The sequence below is a fragment of the Miniopterus schreibersii genome (assembly GCF_964146895.1).
Source record: "Miniopterus schreibersii genome assembly, chromosome: 6".
NCBI lineage: Eukaryota > Metazoa > Chordata > Mammalia > Chiroptera > Miniopteridae > Miniopterus > Miniopterus schreibersii.
The window spans coordinates 55,272,105-55,292,574 of NC_138107.1; the positions used below are offsets into that span (position 1 = coordinate 55,272,105).

Genomic DNA, 20,470 nt, shown 5'->3' on the forward strand with positions numbered 1-20,470 from the left:
CTGAGTCCCCCCTCCCCCCGGGCGGAAGTTGATTCGTTGCTGCGAAGCCTGGGCAAGAATTAAATTTGTGCTGTGCTTCCGGGTTCCCAAGGTCTTGCATATATACTTAATAGGACCCGTGCTTTTTACCTTGGAATTCGACTTTTCTGGAAGTCACCCCGTGTTGGGACTCCCCAGGGAAATGGAGACCACGTGGTTAAGGGGTTTCTGCTCCTCTGCCCACGTAGTGTGAGCCGCTGAAACACCGTAAACGGCCTTAAGCCTTCCAGCCAGAGCCGCACACCTGCCTTTCACACTTTCCCAGCCTGACTTTTCCGAATTTCTTGCTATTTCAGCCAGCGGTAGCAGCAGCCAGTCAATGCGACCGATATAGTCAGAAAATCGAAGACGATCCGAGTTGGAAATCATCTGATGGGCTCCTACCCGCACTTTACTGGTGAGTAAGCAGATTCATAAAAGTGACTTGACCAAAGCACACAGATTGCTCGGCGGCAGGGCTAGATTTCGAAATGCCTGTTAATTTTCTGTCACTGCTCGGGCTTTTAGTAAGGGCGAGCGCCATCTGATGCCCAATCTCACAGAAACATTCACAACTGCAGCCATGCTTACATCAAAGGGTAAAAATTGGATTATAAAAGCTAAGTATTTAATGCCCTCTGTTCTCAGCTATTTGTATTTATCATGTAACCTTAATTATGCACATCTACGGATTTGTTGTCCTGGGTCATGCAGTTTGAACCATCAGCAGCAGGACTTGATGGAGAAGACAAACATGTCCACCGTCTTGGGGTTTGTGGGGCTCTTTTATAGAAGGAGTTTGGAGCAGAAAGATAAAAGTTGATTTTAAAGAATTTACATTGGCTATAGATAAGGGGGCAGGAAAAGGTGAAGTGAGAAAATTCTGGGACAAGTGAATACCCATAAGGAAGAAGTATTTGAAAGTTCCTGTGTAAGCAGGATGCCAACTGGAAATTGATACAAAGTTTCAGCATTCAGGAATGTGAGCAGTCCTTTATGGGTTTTGGCATTCTGGCTGTTAACTGGTTCATTTCCCATGTCTCTTCCACCCTAGGGCCTGCTGTAATTTAATTTAGGACATCATTTTTCTCTTGTCAGCACTTTACCTTTTGTGGCCTAAATTCGAAAGCTTTTATAACTCCCTAGATTCTAATCTTTGGGGGTCCTTCTGTAGTCTGATAATTATGGACATACCTTACATTGACTACACTTGTTGGAGATTTACTCAGATGTAAAGAAGAAACTGATGATTTTTCAACTGATCCAGCCTATGACCAGAAGTATGAGAGTGCAGCCAAGTAAAGTAAGTGAGGTCCCATCATCAGCCTTCAGTGAACCGTCTGCTCTTCTCTCAGGATACCTCTCACATAGTATTTATTTAGCACATGACTGACACCGAGACCAAATGAAGGCACTAGTCAACTTTTATATTTTTTAAGGTTAAAAATATAATAAAATTTCTATTTTCTTCCCATACCCCAGTGGATTATCTTGTTTATGCCCTAGAATGAACACACCCCACTGTGGAGGCCATTGTTTTACAATTTGTCATCTAGGTGTTCAACTCTAGTCCTCAGATTTTTGTAAGTTCTTATAACAAGACATTTCACTGCCTTGTTTTAAGACTAGAAAAGCACCAGCTTATTTTATTTTACATGGCATCTGTTCAGCTAGATCAAGGAAGACTTCCAAAGTCATTTTCACCATTCCACAGCAAGGACTGGTATCTGTAATAGTTTTAACAACATGTGTTAAACCTTGTGTAATATTTAAATATTTCATCCAAATTAGAGAAAGATTGTAATGTCAAAGATTAGTAGTGAGCTAAAACTGTGTATTCAGATTATTAGTATTAACACCATGATTAGGATTGGTATTATATTAGAGATCTCTCATTAGGAGACCCTTGACTTTGACTGTATACTTCTTTGATAACTGTTCCAGGGTTTCAGAGGGAAGCATTACACTTTAGGGCAGTTCTCATCCTTGGCTGAACATAGGAACCATGTGGGAAATTTTGAAAAATACTGATGTCTGGGTACTGATTTAATTAGTTTGGAATAATGCCTGGGCATCAAGAGTTTTAAAAGCTCCCCAGGTGTTTCTAATCTGCAGCTTAGGTTGAAAGTCATTGCTTTACTCTAGCTTCTCAAAATGTGGTTCATGAATATCATTCATACCACCTACAAATTTCTTAGAAATGCAAAATCTCAGGCCTCACGTCAGGCCTCCTGAGGCAAAATCTGCCTTTTAACGAGAACCATATGTACATGTTTACGCCTATGAAAGTTTAAGACTGCTTTACACTATCACCTCTGGAGAACTATTATAATTCTGCCTCCTAAATTTAGCTACATTTCTTAATAGTGAATAGTCTACAAAATTACATAAAGCAAGATGTAAAGGTTTTGATTCTTTGTTTTTTTGTTTGTTTTAGAAATGTAAAGTCAGGGTATGAGCAGCACAAGACTCCTGGATGTGCAGGAGTCACAGAGCCCAGCCTAGGTTCTCTCTAGGCTGGCACCTGAGATGCATTTATTTTTATTTCTATTCCACTTCAAACCCTGGGTCTGCTAGAACTTTTTCCATGATATCTTTTAGTCCTTTAGGAAACAGAAGAAAGCCTTTTTCTAACTTCGTTTCTTAGGAACAACCCCCAGGTTCAAGCTAAACTACACCCCAGGCAGCTTCCTGATAACCCACATTAGCTACTACTTCTCCTGTGCCCAGGCATCCATTGTGCTCTGAATCCTGTCTTGTTGAGCTGATTTTCAGCCAGAACACACCCGGATGGGCATTTTGGTTATTAAAATATTCAAGTGATTCTGTAATGACTAGTAAAGAGCACTGCCCTGTGGAGCCCAAGTATCCCAGTCCCTCCTCCAAGACCCTAGACTGCCATGCTGCCTCTTGAGCAGCTGGAGGGCTTGCCTCCCACCTAGCCAGGAGCACGAGGACCCTGCTCCAGGCCTCCAGTCTCCCTTCTATAACTGATCAAAGTTTGCATATCTCCCTGCTGCTTTGATAAAATCAAACTTTCTTGTCTCATCATCTTTCCTCTTTCTTTTCTCTTGTCACACTTCAGTTTTACAACTTTCATCTTTCTTTCACATACCAGCATGCCACAGTCTCTCATATAGCTATATCTTTAATACATCCCAGTGGTTAACGTGTGGTCTCCAGACCAGCAGCATCAGCAACACCTGGAACATGTTAAAAATGCATATTTTTCTGCCCAGTCCAGACCCACTGAATCAGAAACTGGGATGAGACCCAGGAATCTGTGTTTTGAGAGGCTCAAGCATTTCTGGTACACACTGAAGAAAAAGATCCTATGATTTATCACATTTTCAAAGCCCCCTGTCAAATACCAAACCTTGTAATCTATATTGCATATGTTACTATTGAGTTTGTTACAAATATTTTGTATGTTACATAAAATTTATTTCAGATATGGACTGACCAGATTTACCAGTTTTAATTTGTGATTCCATTTGGGGAAGGGTAGTGAATAGTATAATCAATATAGTACTAGTTTAAAAGATGAGTTTCCATACAGGAGAGAGCATCAAAGTTGTACTAGAGAATTTTAATTTTGAGGATGAATTCAGTCAATTGAAAATTAATATGATATTAGTGAGAATGAGTAATACTGAACATAACAGGGACTTGATGTTTCTTGAAATGATGATATTCTCTGTCCGTGGCAGCTTGACTGTTTTTTCTGGGTTGATATTCCAGAAGAGAAACTAATTTTTATTCAGTATCTGCTATGTGTCAAGCATCATGAGAAGTATCTTCACATTATCTCAGTCCTCAGACCAATATGAGATAGATGTACACCCCCATTTTACTAATGAAATTAAGGCCCCAAAGCAAATAATAGTATTGTTATTGATCTTATAAATTTACTCAGAGAATCACTAAAGTGATTAGAACCAGAAGGAAGTCAACACCTTTATTTCTGTTCTTTTTACAAATGAGGAAAGTAAAGGTTAAGTGATTTGACCGTCACATTGCTAGATAGCTGGGACTAAAACAAACACTCCTAATTTAAAATATGTATAAAGAGTAAAAACTCAGAGTATGGGATCCTGAGGTTTCCAGACTATTCATTAATTAACAAATAACTGGTACTGTTTGCAGTTGGGGCAAATACATTCTTTAGATAGAATTTTAAATGTTTACCTCAAATCTCCCAAAATAAGAAAAATGTCCAGATAACACATTCCTCTTATTAATGTGGCTTATTGTAAGACACAGCCTATGCACTTGATTCTGCCATATCACCCATTAGGGCAAGGTCATATAACTAACATTTTGTATAAATCATCAGAATGCCTTTACTCTCATATTCGTAGACTTGGAAAAATCTAGAATTCCTTCTGTTTAATTAAATCAAAGTCTTATATTTGGAGTTAATTGTGAGTCCTTTGTAACAGTTTTTCCAAACATGTTTAAACATACAAATCATTCTAATACATTTTATATTCTGATACAGAAGTATTAGTGTGTACCTTTAAGTGGGGGTAACAAGGACCACTGCATATACAGATCAGTGAAGCTTCTATACAGCCTGAAAGTGAAAAGTGAGAGGGAACAAAGGGACTGTGAATGTGCCATTCTTTGGAAAGTTTGCAGCGTTTACAGTGCTCCCTAAACTGAAAAATAAAGGGAGCTGGAATCAGTTGATTACACCCATGCAGATAACCCAATTCTTTCACATAAAATAGTCTTAATATATGGGTTCATTGCCAGTAAGAATTGCTCTGCTGCTTGTTATCACGTGATCAATGCTTTTGTTTTAACCAGGATCTCTAGAAGCATCAGTTTCTTTAATCGCGTGCTTCAGTAGCTGGTGAGAGTCCCGGTGATGAGCCCCTTTCAGATGTTCGCAGTGTGACCGCAGGAACGCAGCCAAAGACCCAGAGAGAGCATCTGGAGGCTTCAAACAAACAGCCCGAGTTCTCAGCTTGGCCGAAACTCTTTAAGAATAGAGGAACAGGAGGTAGCTCCTCCTCAGTGATCCCCAAATTTGGCTGTTAAGCAGAGACATTGAGGAGCCTTTAAAGACCCAAGTTCCCGCCGGAGCCAGCGGGCGTCCAGCAGCATGTTCGGCTCGAGCCGAGGCGGCGTGCGTGGGGGGCAGGACCAGTTCAGCTGGGAGGACGTGAAGACCGACAAGCAGAGGGAGAACTACTTGGGCAACTCGCTGATGGCCCCGGTGGGCCGCTGGCAGAAGGGGCGCGACCTCACCTGGTACGCCAAGGGCCGGGCGGAGGGCGCGGGCCTGAGCCGCGAGCAGGAGCTGGCGGCCGTGAAGCAGGCGGAGCAGGAGGCGCTCATGGCCGCGCTGGGCTACAAGAACGTCAGGAAGCAGCCCACCGGCCTGAGCAAGGAGGACTTCGTGGAGATCTGCAAGCGCGAAGGAGGTGACCCCGAGGAGAAGGGAGTGGACCGGCTCCTGGGCCTGGGGAGCTCCAGCGGCTCCGCGGGCCGAGTGGCCCTGTCCCGGGAAGACAAGGAGGCGGCCAAGCTGGGGCTGCCTGTGTTCACGCACCACGGCGCCCAGGGCAGTCGGGCCGCCGCCTCCCCCGCGCGGAAGAAGCCGAGGCCGGAGGAGAAGGCGGAGCAGGGCCCCCCGGGGCACAAGAAGAGCAAGAAAGAGAAGAAGAAGAAGAAGAAGCACAAGAAAGAGAAGAAGAGAGAGAAGGAGCACCGGGCCGGGGCAGCCTCGCCGTCCCCGGCTCCGGCCAGGGCCCGCCACCGCAGGCGCGACTCGGGCTCGCCCCGGAGGAGGAGGGGGCGGGACAGTGACTGAGGCCCCGCCCACCAGGACCGGCCCTCCCGGGAGCCGGCGCAGTGAAGGCTTTGAGCATGTGCCCTGCCAGGCCCGGGGAACTGGAGGGCAGGTTTGTGGGGCCGTGTCGGGCCCCTGTAAGCAGACGGGGGGCCAGGTGAGGCGTCAGCCCCAGATGGCCGCAGGCCTACGGGGGGAGGGAGGTCCACCTGCCTCAGGCTCCAAGCACCGCTCCTTTTTTCTTTGTGTTGACTCACCCTTTGTACTTAAACTTATTTTAAACTGAAAATAAAAAATACAAGTTCCTGGGCAACACCCCGAAGGTTTACACTGGTAATTTATTGAGCATACATTTATTGAGCACTTACAGTATAAGAGGCCCTATTCTAAGTCTTGTATATAAATTATTGATTCCGTGAACCCTCACAACTGTATGTGGTAGGTATACTGTCTTGAGATGAGGAAATAGAGGTGCAGTGAAGTTCTTGCCTGAACTTTTACAGAGAGAGAATGTTTTATAAAGTATGTGCCAGTTTTCAGGAGTTAGCAATGGTGGGGGGGCAGGGGAGTAGGTGTAACTATAAAGGGGTAGCCCGGGGATGTCTGTGTCTGTGGCCCTGGAAAAGTTCTGTGTCTTGATTGTGGTGTCAGTCACATGAATTTCTACACATGATAAAATGACAGTACATGTACCAATGTCAATTGCCTACTTTGGTGCTATACTGTAGCTGTCTGAGATACGCACATTGGGGAAAGGGTCACTGGTACACAGGACTGCTCTGTACTATTTTTGCAACTTCCTGTGAATCTATAATTAAAAAAAAAAAAAAGCAAATGCTTACCTTTGGCAAACCCCAAGTCTATAAGACTGACTCAAAGAGAGATCATGTTTGAAAACAAACCTGCTAAGGGCAAGAAAAGCACAATGGCTGTGGGCAGAGAAGGAGCACTGTGGCAGTAGCAGCTGAGCAGGGTCACCACTCAGAGTCCAGCATGGCACAGACTATAAAAAGGGGCTTGAAACAATTATGTCTTGCAGTGATTCCCAAATGACTAGTGCCCAGCATGCTAAATAAGAACCTCTGGGGAGAGAGCTAAATGAATGCACAGAATCCCTGTCTCACACATCTTAGAGACTTGAGTAGGTCAAGGACAGGATCCAACAGTCTTGCTGAAAAAGTTCCCCAGAAGCCTGGCTGGCGTGGCTCAGCAGTTGAGCATCAACCTATGATCCAGGAGATCGTGGTTCAATTCGGGGTCAGGGCATATACCCCAGTTGTGGGCTCGATCCCCAGCGGGGGGCCTATAGGAGGCAGCCAATCAATGACTCTCATCACTGATGTTTCTATCTCCCTCCCTCCGTTCCTCTCTCTGAAATCAATAAAGACATTTTAAAAAAGAAATTCCCCAGGTGACACGGGTTTGAAATTTTCAGATTAAGGAGCTACTAATAAAGCTGGATCACCAATAACATCTCTCGAGTTAACCACCACAGGGACTGCAACCCAAGCCCTTGGTTGGTATGGCTCCAACAAACATGCTGTTCATTTATAAAAACATCCAAAGATGGCCTTTTCTGAATGCTATGTATAAATAATGAAATACAACAATTATTTTTTTCTGTTGTCTCTCTTAGTTATTTGCTAAGTTTCTCATGGCAGATAATATAGTTACAACATAATTACAAATGTTTTAGGATTTGCCCTGGCTGGAGTGACTTGGTTGAGTGTTGTCCCATGTACTGAGAGGTTGCTGGTTTAATTCCAGATCAGGGCACATGCCTGGGTTGTGGGCTTGATCACCAGTAGGGGATGTGCAGGAGGCAGCTGATCAATGGTTCTCGCTCATCAATGTTTCTCTCCCTCTCCCTTCCTCTCTCTAAAATCAATAAAAACATTTAAAAAAAATTTTCAGGATTCAAAAGCCATTCATTAGGTAATGCTGTAAATTAAGAATGGTTTTGGCTACAAGTAACAAAATACTCAACCAACAGTAACATAAACAAGGCTCTATCTTTCTCATATAGGAAGAAGTCCAGAGATAGGTAGCTGTGGGTATTGGTTCCACAGGTCAAGAGTTGGGACTGCCATCTCTGCATTTCTCTTGGCCTTTCTCTCATGGCTGCAGCCTCTCTGCATTCAAGACGGTATGAAGGGGAAGGGGCAGCACCACTGGCATTTTACTCTTGTCTCACTGGTCAGAATTGTATCCCATGGCCACTCCTGGAAGTAAATGAGGCTGGGAAGTTGAGTTTTGTGCTTCGATAGTAGTCTATGGCAGAGGCAAGAAAGGAAAATGGGGAGATACTGGGTGTTGTGTAAACTAACCTACAGTGTCTGCCACAGCTTTCAAATTAAATTTTATCAAGTATGGTTTAATTAAATCTAGAAACAACTGATCAGATACATAATATACTGTTGGAAAATATTGATTTGAAAATCAAGCATAAAAATTTCCACTGTCAATAATTGTACAGTGTTGTTTTGGTCTTTCATTCTCTGTTGGAACCAATTCTAGTTGTTGAAGAACTTCTGTTCCTTCAATCAACTGCCTAATATAGGAGAAAAAGTGGAAAATTTAGTCAGTCGTACATTTTCACATTTAGCTTACATTCCTAAATTGAGTCCTATCTGCTTAGCTAAGGATGTTACCTACAAATTAAATTAACATCAGTCATAAATATCTTAAATAGCTCTAAATACGTCCAGGTTGCCATGGTTGCCCCACATCTATCTGGGACCCTTCCAATCTGTTATTCTTACTACCATCAGGGTGATGTTTTAAAAATGCAAATCTGATCTCACCTCCCTGCTTAAAGTGCTTCAATAATTTCCCATTATCCTTATAATAAAACCTGAAATTTCTACCATGGCCAGCCTCCCCACACTTCTCTAGGGCTGTCTTGCAGCATGCTCCCCTTGCCCTCTCTGCTCCAGCCAGACTGGCTTTTAGTACCTCAGTAGCACCTTGAGCCCTTCCTGCCACTGCTGTCTCCTTTGCTCTTGCCCCACTCCCAAGCCCTCTGCCTGGTCACTTCCTGGCCTTCCTTCAGATCTTAGATTAGTCATCATTTCCTTGGGGAAGTTTCCCAGAACTCTTTATAGGAATTATCAGGGTTAAAACTGACATTTATTTGTATACTTCTTTGATTCATTCCTGATTCTCTCATGAGGCAGAGATGATGCCTTTGCGTAGTGCTCAATTCCCAGCACAATACCTAGCACATAGCAGACACCTAATCAACATCCACTGAATACATGAATAAAAGACAGCTCAAAGCCATGCTAGTTTGGGACTCTGTAGACCTTCACTGGCCATGAGATAGAACTCTGAGTGGAGCTAATCTGATGGTTCTCTCAAAAGAGACACAGCCCAAAATATAAGACCAGTGCCCTCTACCAATGCTTGGGCTGAGGCACAGCTAAGGGGAAGGTGCAATTTCCATTTCATGAACCTCTATAGGGACGTGGTCAGGCTAACACTGATCATGCTCTAGTCATCCTTGCCTCTGGGCTCTATTTTTGCCAAACCAGTCAGAAACCATGACAGAGCAGGACACAAGGTACATTCTGAGGATGAAGAGCAGGGGAAAAGGGACAGATTCACCTCTGTTCAAAGAGGATGTGAAGCCTATTTTCCAAACTGGTTTCACAAATACTGAAGAAGCAACTACTGTGTGCACCTCTCCACTACTGTAACAGGTGTTAGGTCACAAGATGAGTGAGACCCAGTCCCTACTTCACGTTGTTCACAGTGCCAAAGAGGACAAATAACCAATTTCATTTTGGTAATCAGGGAGGTTTCTGACCTAAGCCTTGAATGAAATTTTGGCAGACTGAACAAATAAGCAAAGGCTCAGAGGTTGTTCTGGGAGTGACAGTATTCTGGTCTGACTGTAGCTCAGTTGCCATGTTGACAGCTTCCAAATCTACACCTCCAGCCCTTGCCCAGCTTGAATACCGACTCCTGGGATTCTGAAGTTGCCACCTGCCTATTGTATCTTAATCCAAATCCTAACTTGCCCATCCTGGATTCATGACCTTCTCTCCCATAGCCTTCTCCTTGTATTCTCTATCTTGGAGAGTGGCACCAACCATTCAACAAGTTCCCAAATCCTAGGAGTTCCTCTAGGCCTTCACTACCCAAAATAGGCACGTGTGGCTATGCAAATTTAATTAAAATTAAATAAAATTTAGTTTCTCAGTTGCATTAGTCACATTTCAAGTGCTCAATGGCCACATGTAAAATTGTGGTTAAATTTAACACTGGCAAGAAATTTCTCCATGGGGTGAAGAGTTAATAATTATCCCTATGGAACGGCTGGAATAATCTAATACTTACTCTAAAACATTCTAACATTTCACATCATTTCAGGGAAGACAAAGTAAGCTTAAGCTTCAGTGTATATTCACCTTAATAATCAAGTAGCAATATGAAACACTGGAGTGATGAAAAGTATATTCATCATGCATTTTAGGTCCACAGGCCTATAACCATCTTGCTAATAATATTCTAATAATAATTACCTGAGCTATTTCCATATTTTAAATTGTTAAGTGAAAAAAGTTACTCTCTTCACAGTGTTCATGGACAATTACTTAAATGGTTTCACCTCACTTCTACATCTATCTCTACATTATTAATACTATATGGTATTATTCACAATAATTAAGAATTGATAATATCCTTGAGGCTGAACATAATGGATGGATGGATGGATGGATGGATGGATGGATGGATGGATGGATGGGCAGATCATTATAACAGCTGTGCCTCCTAAATGGTTTCTATGTTTTTTATAGATAGCAAGTTTCTTACAAAATATTTATTTCTAAACATGTTTGTATTTGTATTACTTTTTTATATTCTATCTTAGTTACCAATAGACTTCATATAATAGTTAATCCAAATTTTTAACCACATTATTACATATATGAATATAATAGACACAAACTTACAATACACATACCCAAAAGCCACAAATTTTTTATCTAGATAGGGAGCCGATTGTAGCGTGATGTAGAACTGTGAACCATTACTGTGACGGCCTTTGTTGGCCATTCCAAGAACTCCCCTTTTATTATGAGGAATTGAAAAATTTTCATCTAGAAAAGACAATGAACAGTAGGTCATTAAAATATTTCTGTTATCTAGGTGGATTGTAACACGTAAAGCTCAATTGTACTTATCAATACATTCCAAATTGCAAATATTCTATTTGTCTCATATTACTCTCACTCAGCTAGGCTGTTAAAAAAGATAAGCTGTAGCCCGGCTGGCGTGGCTCAGCAGTTGAGCATCAACCTATGATCCAGGAGATCCAGGTTCGATTCCGGGTCAGGACACATACCTGGTTGCGGGCTCAATCCCTGGTAGGGGGTGTGCAGAAGGCAGCCGATCAGTGACTCTGATCATTGATGTTTCTCCCTCTCTCCCTCCCTCTCTCTTCCTCTCTCTGAAATCAATAAAAGCTTTTTTTAAAAAAAAGATAAGCTAGAAAGTCTTACTAGAACTATTTGAACATTTACCTTTAGTTTATCATTACCATAGCCTAAAACAAGTATACTAAGAAAATAAATAATGTAAAGGGAAGCACATATTTTGCTTAGGATTAAAGGTCAGCAAATTTTCTTGTGCTGTTTTGTCAGTAGTACTTCATTCAAACTGCCAACCAATGTGATAATTAAAAATGCCTTTGAGAAGGCTTTCTGGGACATGACTCTTCCCCTCACAGCATCCTATACAGACCTCTACTGGGTCTTTATAGCACTCTATGTAATTGTTTACATGATTGTTTCCTCTCTAGTATGTGAAAGCAGCGACTCTGTCTCATTATAGCTTTACCCCCAGGGCCTCCTATTACATTACCTGGCTTATATGTGGCCTTAAATGTTGATGATGAAAGGAAATTAATTTATGCTTATTTGTAGTAGTCTTTAAATAAATTTTAATCTCAAACTTTTATGGATTGACCAAGATTTTGTGGAAAGTGGTTTTTTTTAAGTGTAAGATTAACAAGCAAAAAGAATTGTATCGTAGTTATTCTACCATTTCCAGGAAGTACCATTTCCAGCATGAAATAAGATTTGCATCCAAACTCAGAAACACAGAAGGAAGTGGTGGAAGAGAGAAAGCCAGTAAAAGTTTTCATTCAATAACTTTATAAGGTTCTGGGAATAATTGAAAGATATGAATATTAACTGTCAATAAGATTTTCTTAAATTGCAATTTCTGACCATTCTTATTTTAAGTTTCAAAGCTAAGCCAACTAAGCAGTTAAGCCATATCTGTGATGGTTACTTTAAGCTTGTTAAATTGCAACCTGAATAAATACCTCTGAAATCTTATGAAATGCAAATAAAGCATTTTTATACAATGAGTCTATATAATTACATAGATGCGCCATATTCATTTCAGTGGAATAGAGAAATATCCATTAATTTCACAGAAAATTGCTTGGGATAGAAATCTGCCCTAAGATTCGGTTTTCACAAAATGGTTTTTGTCATTGCTCTTAGATATTATGATTAATTTTTCTTAAATTCTCTAAGTAATAGAAAAGACAATTTATAGAGTTGTAACACTTTTACCAAAAATTTGTTGTTATGGGAGAGCTTTTAAAGCAGTTAATCCTAATACCTATTTTAAAAATGCTACCTGTGTGAGAGCCCATGTATAAAACAGATAAAATGGGCTAGAGCCCTCTGAATACCTCTTCACCATCTCATGGAACTCCTCACAGGGCAATTTGAAAACCACTGCTATAAAGGGGTAGAAAGAAAAAATGTTTTTAAAATGTGTAGGTAGTTCCTGAATTACAAATTTTAAATGTATTGACCTGAAAAAAATGTGTGAAAAAGAAATAAGTATGTTGTTGATTCTGTAAGAATACTGATGTGAATCTTAAGGACCTGAGGCTGTGCTGCTTCCAGACCCTCAGTGATGACAGGGCAGAGGGAAACCGCTCCGTGACTGGCTGTGTCACAAACAGGTAAAGCCCTTGGGTGCAATTCGATCTGCTCCTGGAAAGCATCCCATTTATTTGGGGAGGAGTGGAGAGCCATCTTCTCCCTTCCTGTTCTCTCCACAATTCTGGCCTTTGCCCAGAATTACAAGCTGTGGTGACCCTCTTCATATAAACTTGACAGGAGCTGCAGTTAGGACCGGGCTGTTGGCACCTGCTTCTGTGCCAAAGCTTGTTACCCACCTAAAGATGGGAGCCAATGGCATAATAGAGTTCAAAACAGAATTTTTTCTTTAAAGGAGCTTTACTTAAAAATGGCTATCCTAATAGTATATTTACACTAATAGAGAAATATTTTTCCACAAGTAACAATGTTAAAATGGGTAATGAAAATCTACGTTTTATTCAACATTTATTAATTCACCAAATATTTATTGAATGCCTACTGCATTCCAAATGTTGTGGTAAGTACTGAGTTTAACACTTATGACTTATATAAAAAATGTAAATTTAATCTGCTCACATAATTTTCTTGAGGACAGGAAAAAAACACCCTTAAATCAACAACCATTTTTCCTTTTCTCCCACCATGTCTGAGTGGGACAGTTAACTAATTATTATGGATTATTTTAATTTTATCAGCAGCCCTGAATGGAAAGGAAAAATGTAAACAATCTACAAAAAAAAAGTTTTGAAGTAGGAGGAACAAAAGAAATACCTGTTTTTAATTGCTGGGCAAAATTAGGAAAATAACATTTGTGAATGCTGGTTAAATCAGAATATTTAGTAAATTTTATTTTTAGGTCATGTAACAGGCATGGGCATTCAATAAAGAGTAAAGAAAGTTAAGGAAATTTAAAGGTTATGGTAGAAACTCAGAACCCTCTCATTACATGGTCAGTGACTCCGGAGTTCCTGCTTGCCTCTGTCACTTATAGGAAGATACAGAGCAGCAGTAGTCTTCCTGCTCTGTGATTAAAATTGACATCACTTGTAACGTACAACATTAAGAGTGAAATAGAACTGCTTGTTTGAAATAAAAACCAGAATTTATGTGAAAAAATCAGTTTCTGAATTTATTTAAAGCTCATTCTGATACAGAGATCAGAAGGGAGAGAATGTGAGGGCTGAATTGTGTGATCCATAAAGACTAGGACAAAGTGGGAGAAATGGTGTGAAAGGATCAATGGGGAGCAGGCCGGAAGGAACGTGGGGGTTTGAAATGTAAAGATTATTTCAATTTCCAAGAGAAACATCATAATTCAGAAAAATAAAGGTCATTCTGATACTTATTGGAAGCAACTACTTTAAGTGTGGGAAACTGCACTGCATTCTCTCTGGTAAAAGTATAATCAGACAGTTTGGGACATGTCCAAAAATTTTTCTAAGGACTCTTATGTCTAGTAGACAATCTGACCTCAGTCCTGCAATATCAGTTTTTAAAAACTACTACTCTAATTTTACCATGAATATTTTAATAACAGCTATTCACTAATTATTTCTTGTTATAGAAAGGTAAATGAAGTGTGATGCCTAGCTAGATGGGTATTTTTTCCATTGATTTTTAAAAATATGAGTTTATTGATTTTAGAGGGAAAGGGATAGAGAGATAGAAACATCAGTGAGAGAAAAACATCAACTGGCTGCCTCCTGCACGCCCCCTACTGGGGAATGAGCCAGAAACCTGGGCATGTACGGGGACCGGAATTAACTGGTGACCTCTTGATTCATGGGTCTCCATATCCTGCATAATTCTGATTCAGTTCCTAGCAGTACCTCCCAAATGTGAGCCTATCCTAGAAGAGAGCCATTTCAGATCAGTTTTGAGAGTCACAGAGGTCAGACTGCTCAAGTCACTTTGAACCTTCCTACGGGCCCCATGCATGCATCAGCTATTGGCTGTTTGGGGGTTCTGTTGTTCTCGGGTCCCTCAGATGCCTTGTGTTCTCCCACACAGATTTCAAGGCTGTTGGCAGACCATGGCTGTTGGCAGTCTGTCCTCACCTGTTTCTACTTTGGAATTTATGTAACTTAGCTTATCACCTAGTTTTGTTGTAAATGTTATCTATGGGTTTTCAGTTTTTCTATCTAATTCTTTCATCTGTTTTTATGTTGGGATTTTAAAAATTAAAAAACTATGCCACCCCCACTACCATCTTCCCAGGATCGCAGACAGCCTAAACTGAAGGACAATCAAGGTGCCAATTCTGAAAGTGGCAAATTACAAGCTTTAAAAATATCAATTCCTTTAGGACAAATTCCTAAAGATATATTTAAGACAATGAAAAAAAATGTGTGTACAAAACTGTTCTGGACTAGACTGGGGTGCCACTTCTAACTCCCACTTTTAGTATGTCTACTTTTAGTATATTACCCCAAACACTACCTTATAGTGAATTGCCCTGTCCCGTTAAATTTGAATTTGAATGATCAACTAATATGACTGATAACATTTAAAAACACATACCTTCAAATGTTGGTCCATAAATCGACTCTCCACCATCTCCTTTTCCAGCCGTTATATCTGCAAAATAACAATAAACAAACAGAATTCTGAGACTAAAAAGGAAAGTACAATATTGGCAGGGGAAAAATGCTTAAAATTATCATTCCCCTTATTACCAATGACTACAGTAAGTTCTATACCATGAAAATATTACTATAATGTTTTCACTTGCATTTTATAAGCACTTTTACATTTAAGACCCTATTTTTTCCCAATAATTCTTGGAGGTAGGTTAAATTATAATGTAAAACTTTGAAATGAAGTATTAAATTATAATTTTGATAATGACTTTTTAAAATGTGTTCATATAAATTCTGCTTATTTCACAAGTTATCCAATAGTCCATCTTGCTTTTCAGAAAAATGGAAAGATTAAACTGAGCAGATAAAATGAAAACAGATCTTTTTAGAGCAAGAATAAAAATAGATGCTTTAAGAAGAACTAATGTTCAAATTTTCATTCCTTAGAACCCTATAGTGATAACTTTCATTCCTTAGAATCCTATAATGATATCCAGTATTTTGGAAATCAAGTTCCTTTGTAATATAATGAGTTTTTTAAAGGTATTTATATTACCTATTTTGAATTATATAAATATTTTGGCTTAGACAATGTTCCTACTATAAAATTCCTCCATGTACAAGTTATTTTTAATCTATCCACAGCTAAAGGGGAAGCAAAGCTAATTCTAGTGAAACTAGAGGTCTCTGAGGTCTGTCGTCTGTGCCTCCAGCCTCCCCAATAGCTCTCTATTTCCTCAGCTCTCTAGTCCACCCTCCTTAAATAGTGTGCAATGAATAGCTGATAAAGGACTGTGCCATTTTAACTCAGTTTGAGCAATTTATCTATATTAAAGATATCAGATGCAACAGCAAGCATGTGGGATTTTTACAGGATAGGGCATGTAGCATTTAAGTTGTACTATTCACAGAGGTGGTTCAGAAGTTAATTGATAAACCTCAAGTCTCCAACCCCTTTCTGCCTGATACTCTCCCCTTGATTCACCCAGAGCCTTCAGCCGCTCTCAGAAGCATGCTGCAATGGCTGAAGGCTGAATCCGGGAATGAGGGTCCCCCAGCACCTATTTTAGATCCTAAAGTTTGCTTTGCTCAGACAAATCTGTCCAGATGGTTCCCATCCCCTGCTAACACTTAAACGCCAGTGACACTCCTTTGCCGTCCATCTAGCACCCACCATTACTCATGCTCTTTGCTTTAGATTTCTCAGATGAATTTTTTATATTGACTCCTAACAGTATGTAATATTTTTTGTGGCCATAACCCACCCCCTTGAATTCAGCCTTGTATATCTGGTATTATTTCTATACGTCTGAAAAAAATTCAGCAATGCAGAGTAGTGGTTAAAAGTAAACTTTAAAGTCTGATGATTCTGATTTAAATCTTGATGTTAGTTACCTTTTCCAAGCCTGTTTCCTCATCTGTATAGACGTGGATAATGGTAAGTTACTCCCAAGTAGTTCTGAGGATTAAGAAATCATGTAGGTAGAGCACTGAGTCAGCGCCTGGCAGAGCGTCATGCTCGTTCACGAGCAGCTGTTACTATGAGGCAGCATCGTGTGCTTACAGAATGCATCCTCATCATCATCTTCACCATCCTGACGATCGGCATGGTGGTGGTGATGATAAAATGTATTAAGCTATATTTCAAGAGATCCTTCTAAAGCCTAGACCTTCCAGGAACCACAGAGAGAGAATCCTACCAAAGTGGATTAATGACTTGTATCTTCTTTAATTCTGTACTTTAGAATGTAAGTTTCCCATTTAACTATCTGTTCATTCATTCATTCATTTGTTTATTCATTCTTTCAACAAATACTTTTTAGGCACCTATTATATGCCAGGCACTGTTCTCAAACCTGGGGCTACAACAGTGAACAAAACAGATAAAAATCTTGGCCCTCCTGGAATTTATACTCTAGTGAAGGGAAACAGACAATAAACAAATTAACTAAGAAATACAGAATAGTATGCCCAGTGGTGAAGAATTGGTGAAGATAAAGAAGAAACAATAAAGCAGGGTAAGGGGATAGGAGCGCATCGGGGAAGGAGTTGAGGAGAGGTGTGTGGGGAGGAAGGTGGCAGTTTTATTTATTTACTTTTTAATCCTAACCCGAGGATATTTTTTCCATTGCTTTTCAGAGAGAGTGGGAGGGAGAGAGAGGGACACCAATGTGAGAGACACATCGACTGGTTGCCTCCTGCAGCTGCCCAGGGGACTGAGCCTGCAACCAAGGTACGCTGTTCCCTTGACTGGACCTGGAGACCCTCCCGTCTGCGGACTGATGCTCTAACCACGGAGAAGCAGCGAGGGGAAGTCAGCAGTTTTAAATAGGATCATCAGGTAAGTCCTAGCTGAGATGAACTCTGGGCAAAAACAGAAACAGAGCAGGGTGTGTAGCAAGGAGGACTAGCTGGGTACAGTATGTTCCAGGCAAAGAAACAACACTTCAAGGCACATGTATGCTTGATGTGCTTCAGAACCGGCGAGGAGCTCAGTGTGTGGAGCAGAGGGAGTGCGAGGGAGATGTCAGAGGACGAGACGGGGCTGGGGGTTGGGGACAGTGAAGACTGTGTAGGGCCTATTAGTCCCAAAGGGCAAGCAGGAATGCCTGGAAGCATCCTAAGGCATGACACAAGGTACATTTAGCTCCTGTACTACAGAATTCTACACACAGCCCTGAGGGAACCTGACATCCAAAGGGAGAAAGGGACAGAGCGTGGCACTTTCAATACACCATGCTGTTGAATCTTCAGCACATCCTGTGATATGATAATTACCCCCATTTTATAAATGAGAAACCAACCCAGAGATGCTAAGCGACTTATCCAATGTGCACATGTCAACTTGGGTTTGAACCTAGTAGTCAGAGTTTTTCTCCAAGCTGTCCTTAACATTGCTGCTTCACTATTTTGAAAACATGACCTAAGCTCTGTGCCCTTAACTATTTGGAAATTTTACTTCAAATGAAAAAACAATGAACATGACCTACTTTCCCAAAATCTTACTTGGGGAAGAGGAGGGTGTGAGGGTGGAGGGCAGGAAGGTCTAACCAAAAAACAAAACCAAGACAAAAAAGAACATAGCACCTGGGAGCCCAGCACATAAGAGTCAACACCAAACTAAGCATCAGGAGACCCTGATATTGAGCCCCTTGAGGACTTTTTTATACTAATAAAAAATTGAAAACAATCTAAATGTTCACCAATGGGGAATTAATGAAATTGGTATAGCAATATGATGAAAAATTAGGCAGACTGTAAAAACTTTATTCTTATGTGTACTGACATAGGAAGATACATAGCATATAAATTAAGTGGAAAAATAATGAGGTCAGGTGACAGTATTGGTGATCTGATCTCACTTTGGAGAAACTGAGGGGAAAATATAGGTGATTTACATACAACATGCTCAGGTTAAATCTGCATTTTTCTCATCAGCCTCAGAATGTTCCAGATTGTAGAAAAATAATTAAACATTATTAACGTAAACCTCTGCATATTTCATCAAGTTCAAGCAAATCTACACTAAGCCAATTTTTTTTTCATTAGTGTTGACATGTTATATTTTTTTCATTGTTTCACCTTCAGCCTTTCTGGGTTTTTTATTGACTTTATTGGGGTGACATTATTTAATACAATTACATAGGTTTCAGGTGTACAATTCTGTAATACATCACCTCTATATTGTACTGTGTGTTCACCACCCCAAGTCAAGTCTCCTTCCGTCACCATTTATCCCCCTACACCCTCTCCTACTTTCCCACCCCCTTTTCCCCTGGTAATCACCACACTGTTGTCTGTGTCTATGAGTTTTGGGGGGGTTTCCTAAGCCAATAATTTTTAAATTGCTGTTTGCTTCCTATGGGATAGTTCCCAAAAAGCCCCCCAAATTTAATTTTGTGCTGTTAACCAGGCACCTAGTCTGCATAAAGCCAAAGGACTGACCTGAAGAGAACGCAGAAAGGAAACCAAAATGCTCTAGATCTTACTTTTCAGTTGTAACAATGTCACATTGAGAAAAAGTGGTTTTCCATTTATTCTATTTTTAAATTCTCATCTTTACTATGTTTCTTAAAAGTACTGTATTTTCTAGGTACTCTTATTTATTTAGGTGAACATTTAAAGCTACATTTTGATTAAAAATGTTATCCCGCTTTCTTATATGACTTTTTACTTAGAATACTCCTGGTAACGTACTTTAGATTTGTTTAACAATTGGGTAATTTTTTAAGAGTATCAGTATCTTAACTCATTATTTGGCTATGAAACATCCTTTAAATATATAGAACATCTAGTATTAAATATATCTAATTTTATATGCATTTTACAAAGGTAAATAAAATTCTGTACGTTCTGATTTGATGTTGCAATTAAGTTGTATTTCAGATTTTATGCTCACCTCCTCCTTGTATCCAAGCATTCTGTACTATTCGATGAAAACACGAACCAGCATAATGTAGCCTGATGCCACTTTTAGAAAACCCTGCTTTTCCTGTGCACAAGATCTGAAAATTTTTACATGTTTTGGGACACGCATCACAATATAGCTACAAAATAAAGATTAAATGTTTCAAATATTAAATATTTAACATTTTGACAGTTACAGATTCCCACACACCCCAACTTACTAAAAAATAAATAAATAACAAAAACCCCTCTTACCTCAAAAATCAGTCTTCCAACTGGATAAAAATCAATAGAAACATCCAAGAACACAAAATCATGCTATTAAATTCAGGAGAAAAAGACAGGTCAATATCTTGGAAGAAAATTTTAGAAATAACCAAAAATAAAACAATAATGTTTTTATTGATAAGAGGTCAAGAGCATTAACAGTGGAGAACGTAACAACAAAATTAAAAGAATCACTTAAGAAATTTTGTTTCATTTTAGTATATCAAGTCTTTAAACCTAAGTAACACACTTTTTAAAACCCTTCAGTTACAAAGCTCTGAATAACATTAACCTGTCACCAAGACTGAGAACACATGGCCTAGATATATATCCACTACATCACAAACTAGATGTGGAAAGAACACCAGTCAGTCCCTTTGGGAAAAGAAGATGACTGGGAATTCTTTTCTTTTCTGAGTAATTTTGGGAAAAGAGCCAATGGGAGGGCCATGGATTTGGTTACCATGTGTTCTGGATTTTCAGACAGC

General features: G+C 40.0%; 2 protein-coding genes across 6 annotated transcripts in view; one reads left to right on the plus strand and one right to left on the minus strand.

The window, feature by feature from the left end:
• Nucleotides 1-6,138, plus strand: LOC308558875 (multiple myeloma tumor-associated protein 2 homolog). Its single transcript, XM_081140865.1, has 3 exons — nt 1-91; nt 336-436; nt 4,831-6,138. Exon 3 carries the CDS (start codon nt 5,129-5,131, stop codon nt 5,837-5,839), a length of 711 nt encoding a protein of 236 aa, XP_080996991.1. The 5' UTR covers nt 1-91; nt 336-436; nt 4,831-5,128; the 3' UTR covers nt 5,840-6,138.
• PPIL6 (peptidylprolyl isomerase like 6) overlaps nt 6,123-20,470 on the minus strand; it is a 24,161-nt gene continuing 9,813 nt past the window's right edge. For 2 of the 5 annotated variants that reach the window (XM_081140863.1, XM_081140860.1), the window contains 5 exons: nt 19,971-20,033; nt 19,708-19,855; nt 15,250-15,306; nt 10,788-10,923; nt 6,123-8,369 (listed from right to left, as the gene is read on the minus strand). In XM_081140863.1, the coding sequence (XP_080996989.1) occupies nt 8,258-8,369; nt 10,788-10,923; nt 15,250-15,306; nt 19,708-19,855; nt 19,971-20,033 (516 nt within the window). In that variant the 3' untranslated portion in view covers nt 6,123-8,257. Of the gene's footprint in view, nt 8,370-10,776; nt 10,924-15,249; nt 15,307-19,707; nt 19,856-19,970; nt 20,034-20,470 lie in introns of all 5 variants that reach the window. The other 3 variants (XM_081140864.1, XM_081140861.1, XM_081140862.1) reach the window with 2 other exon arrangements.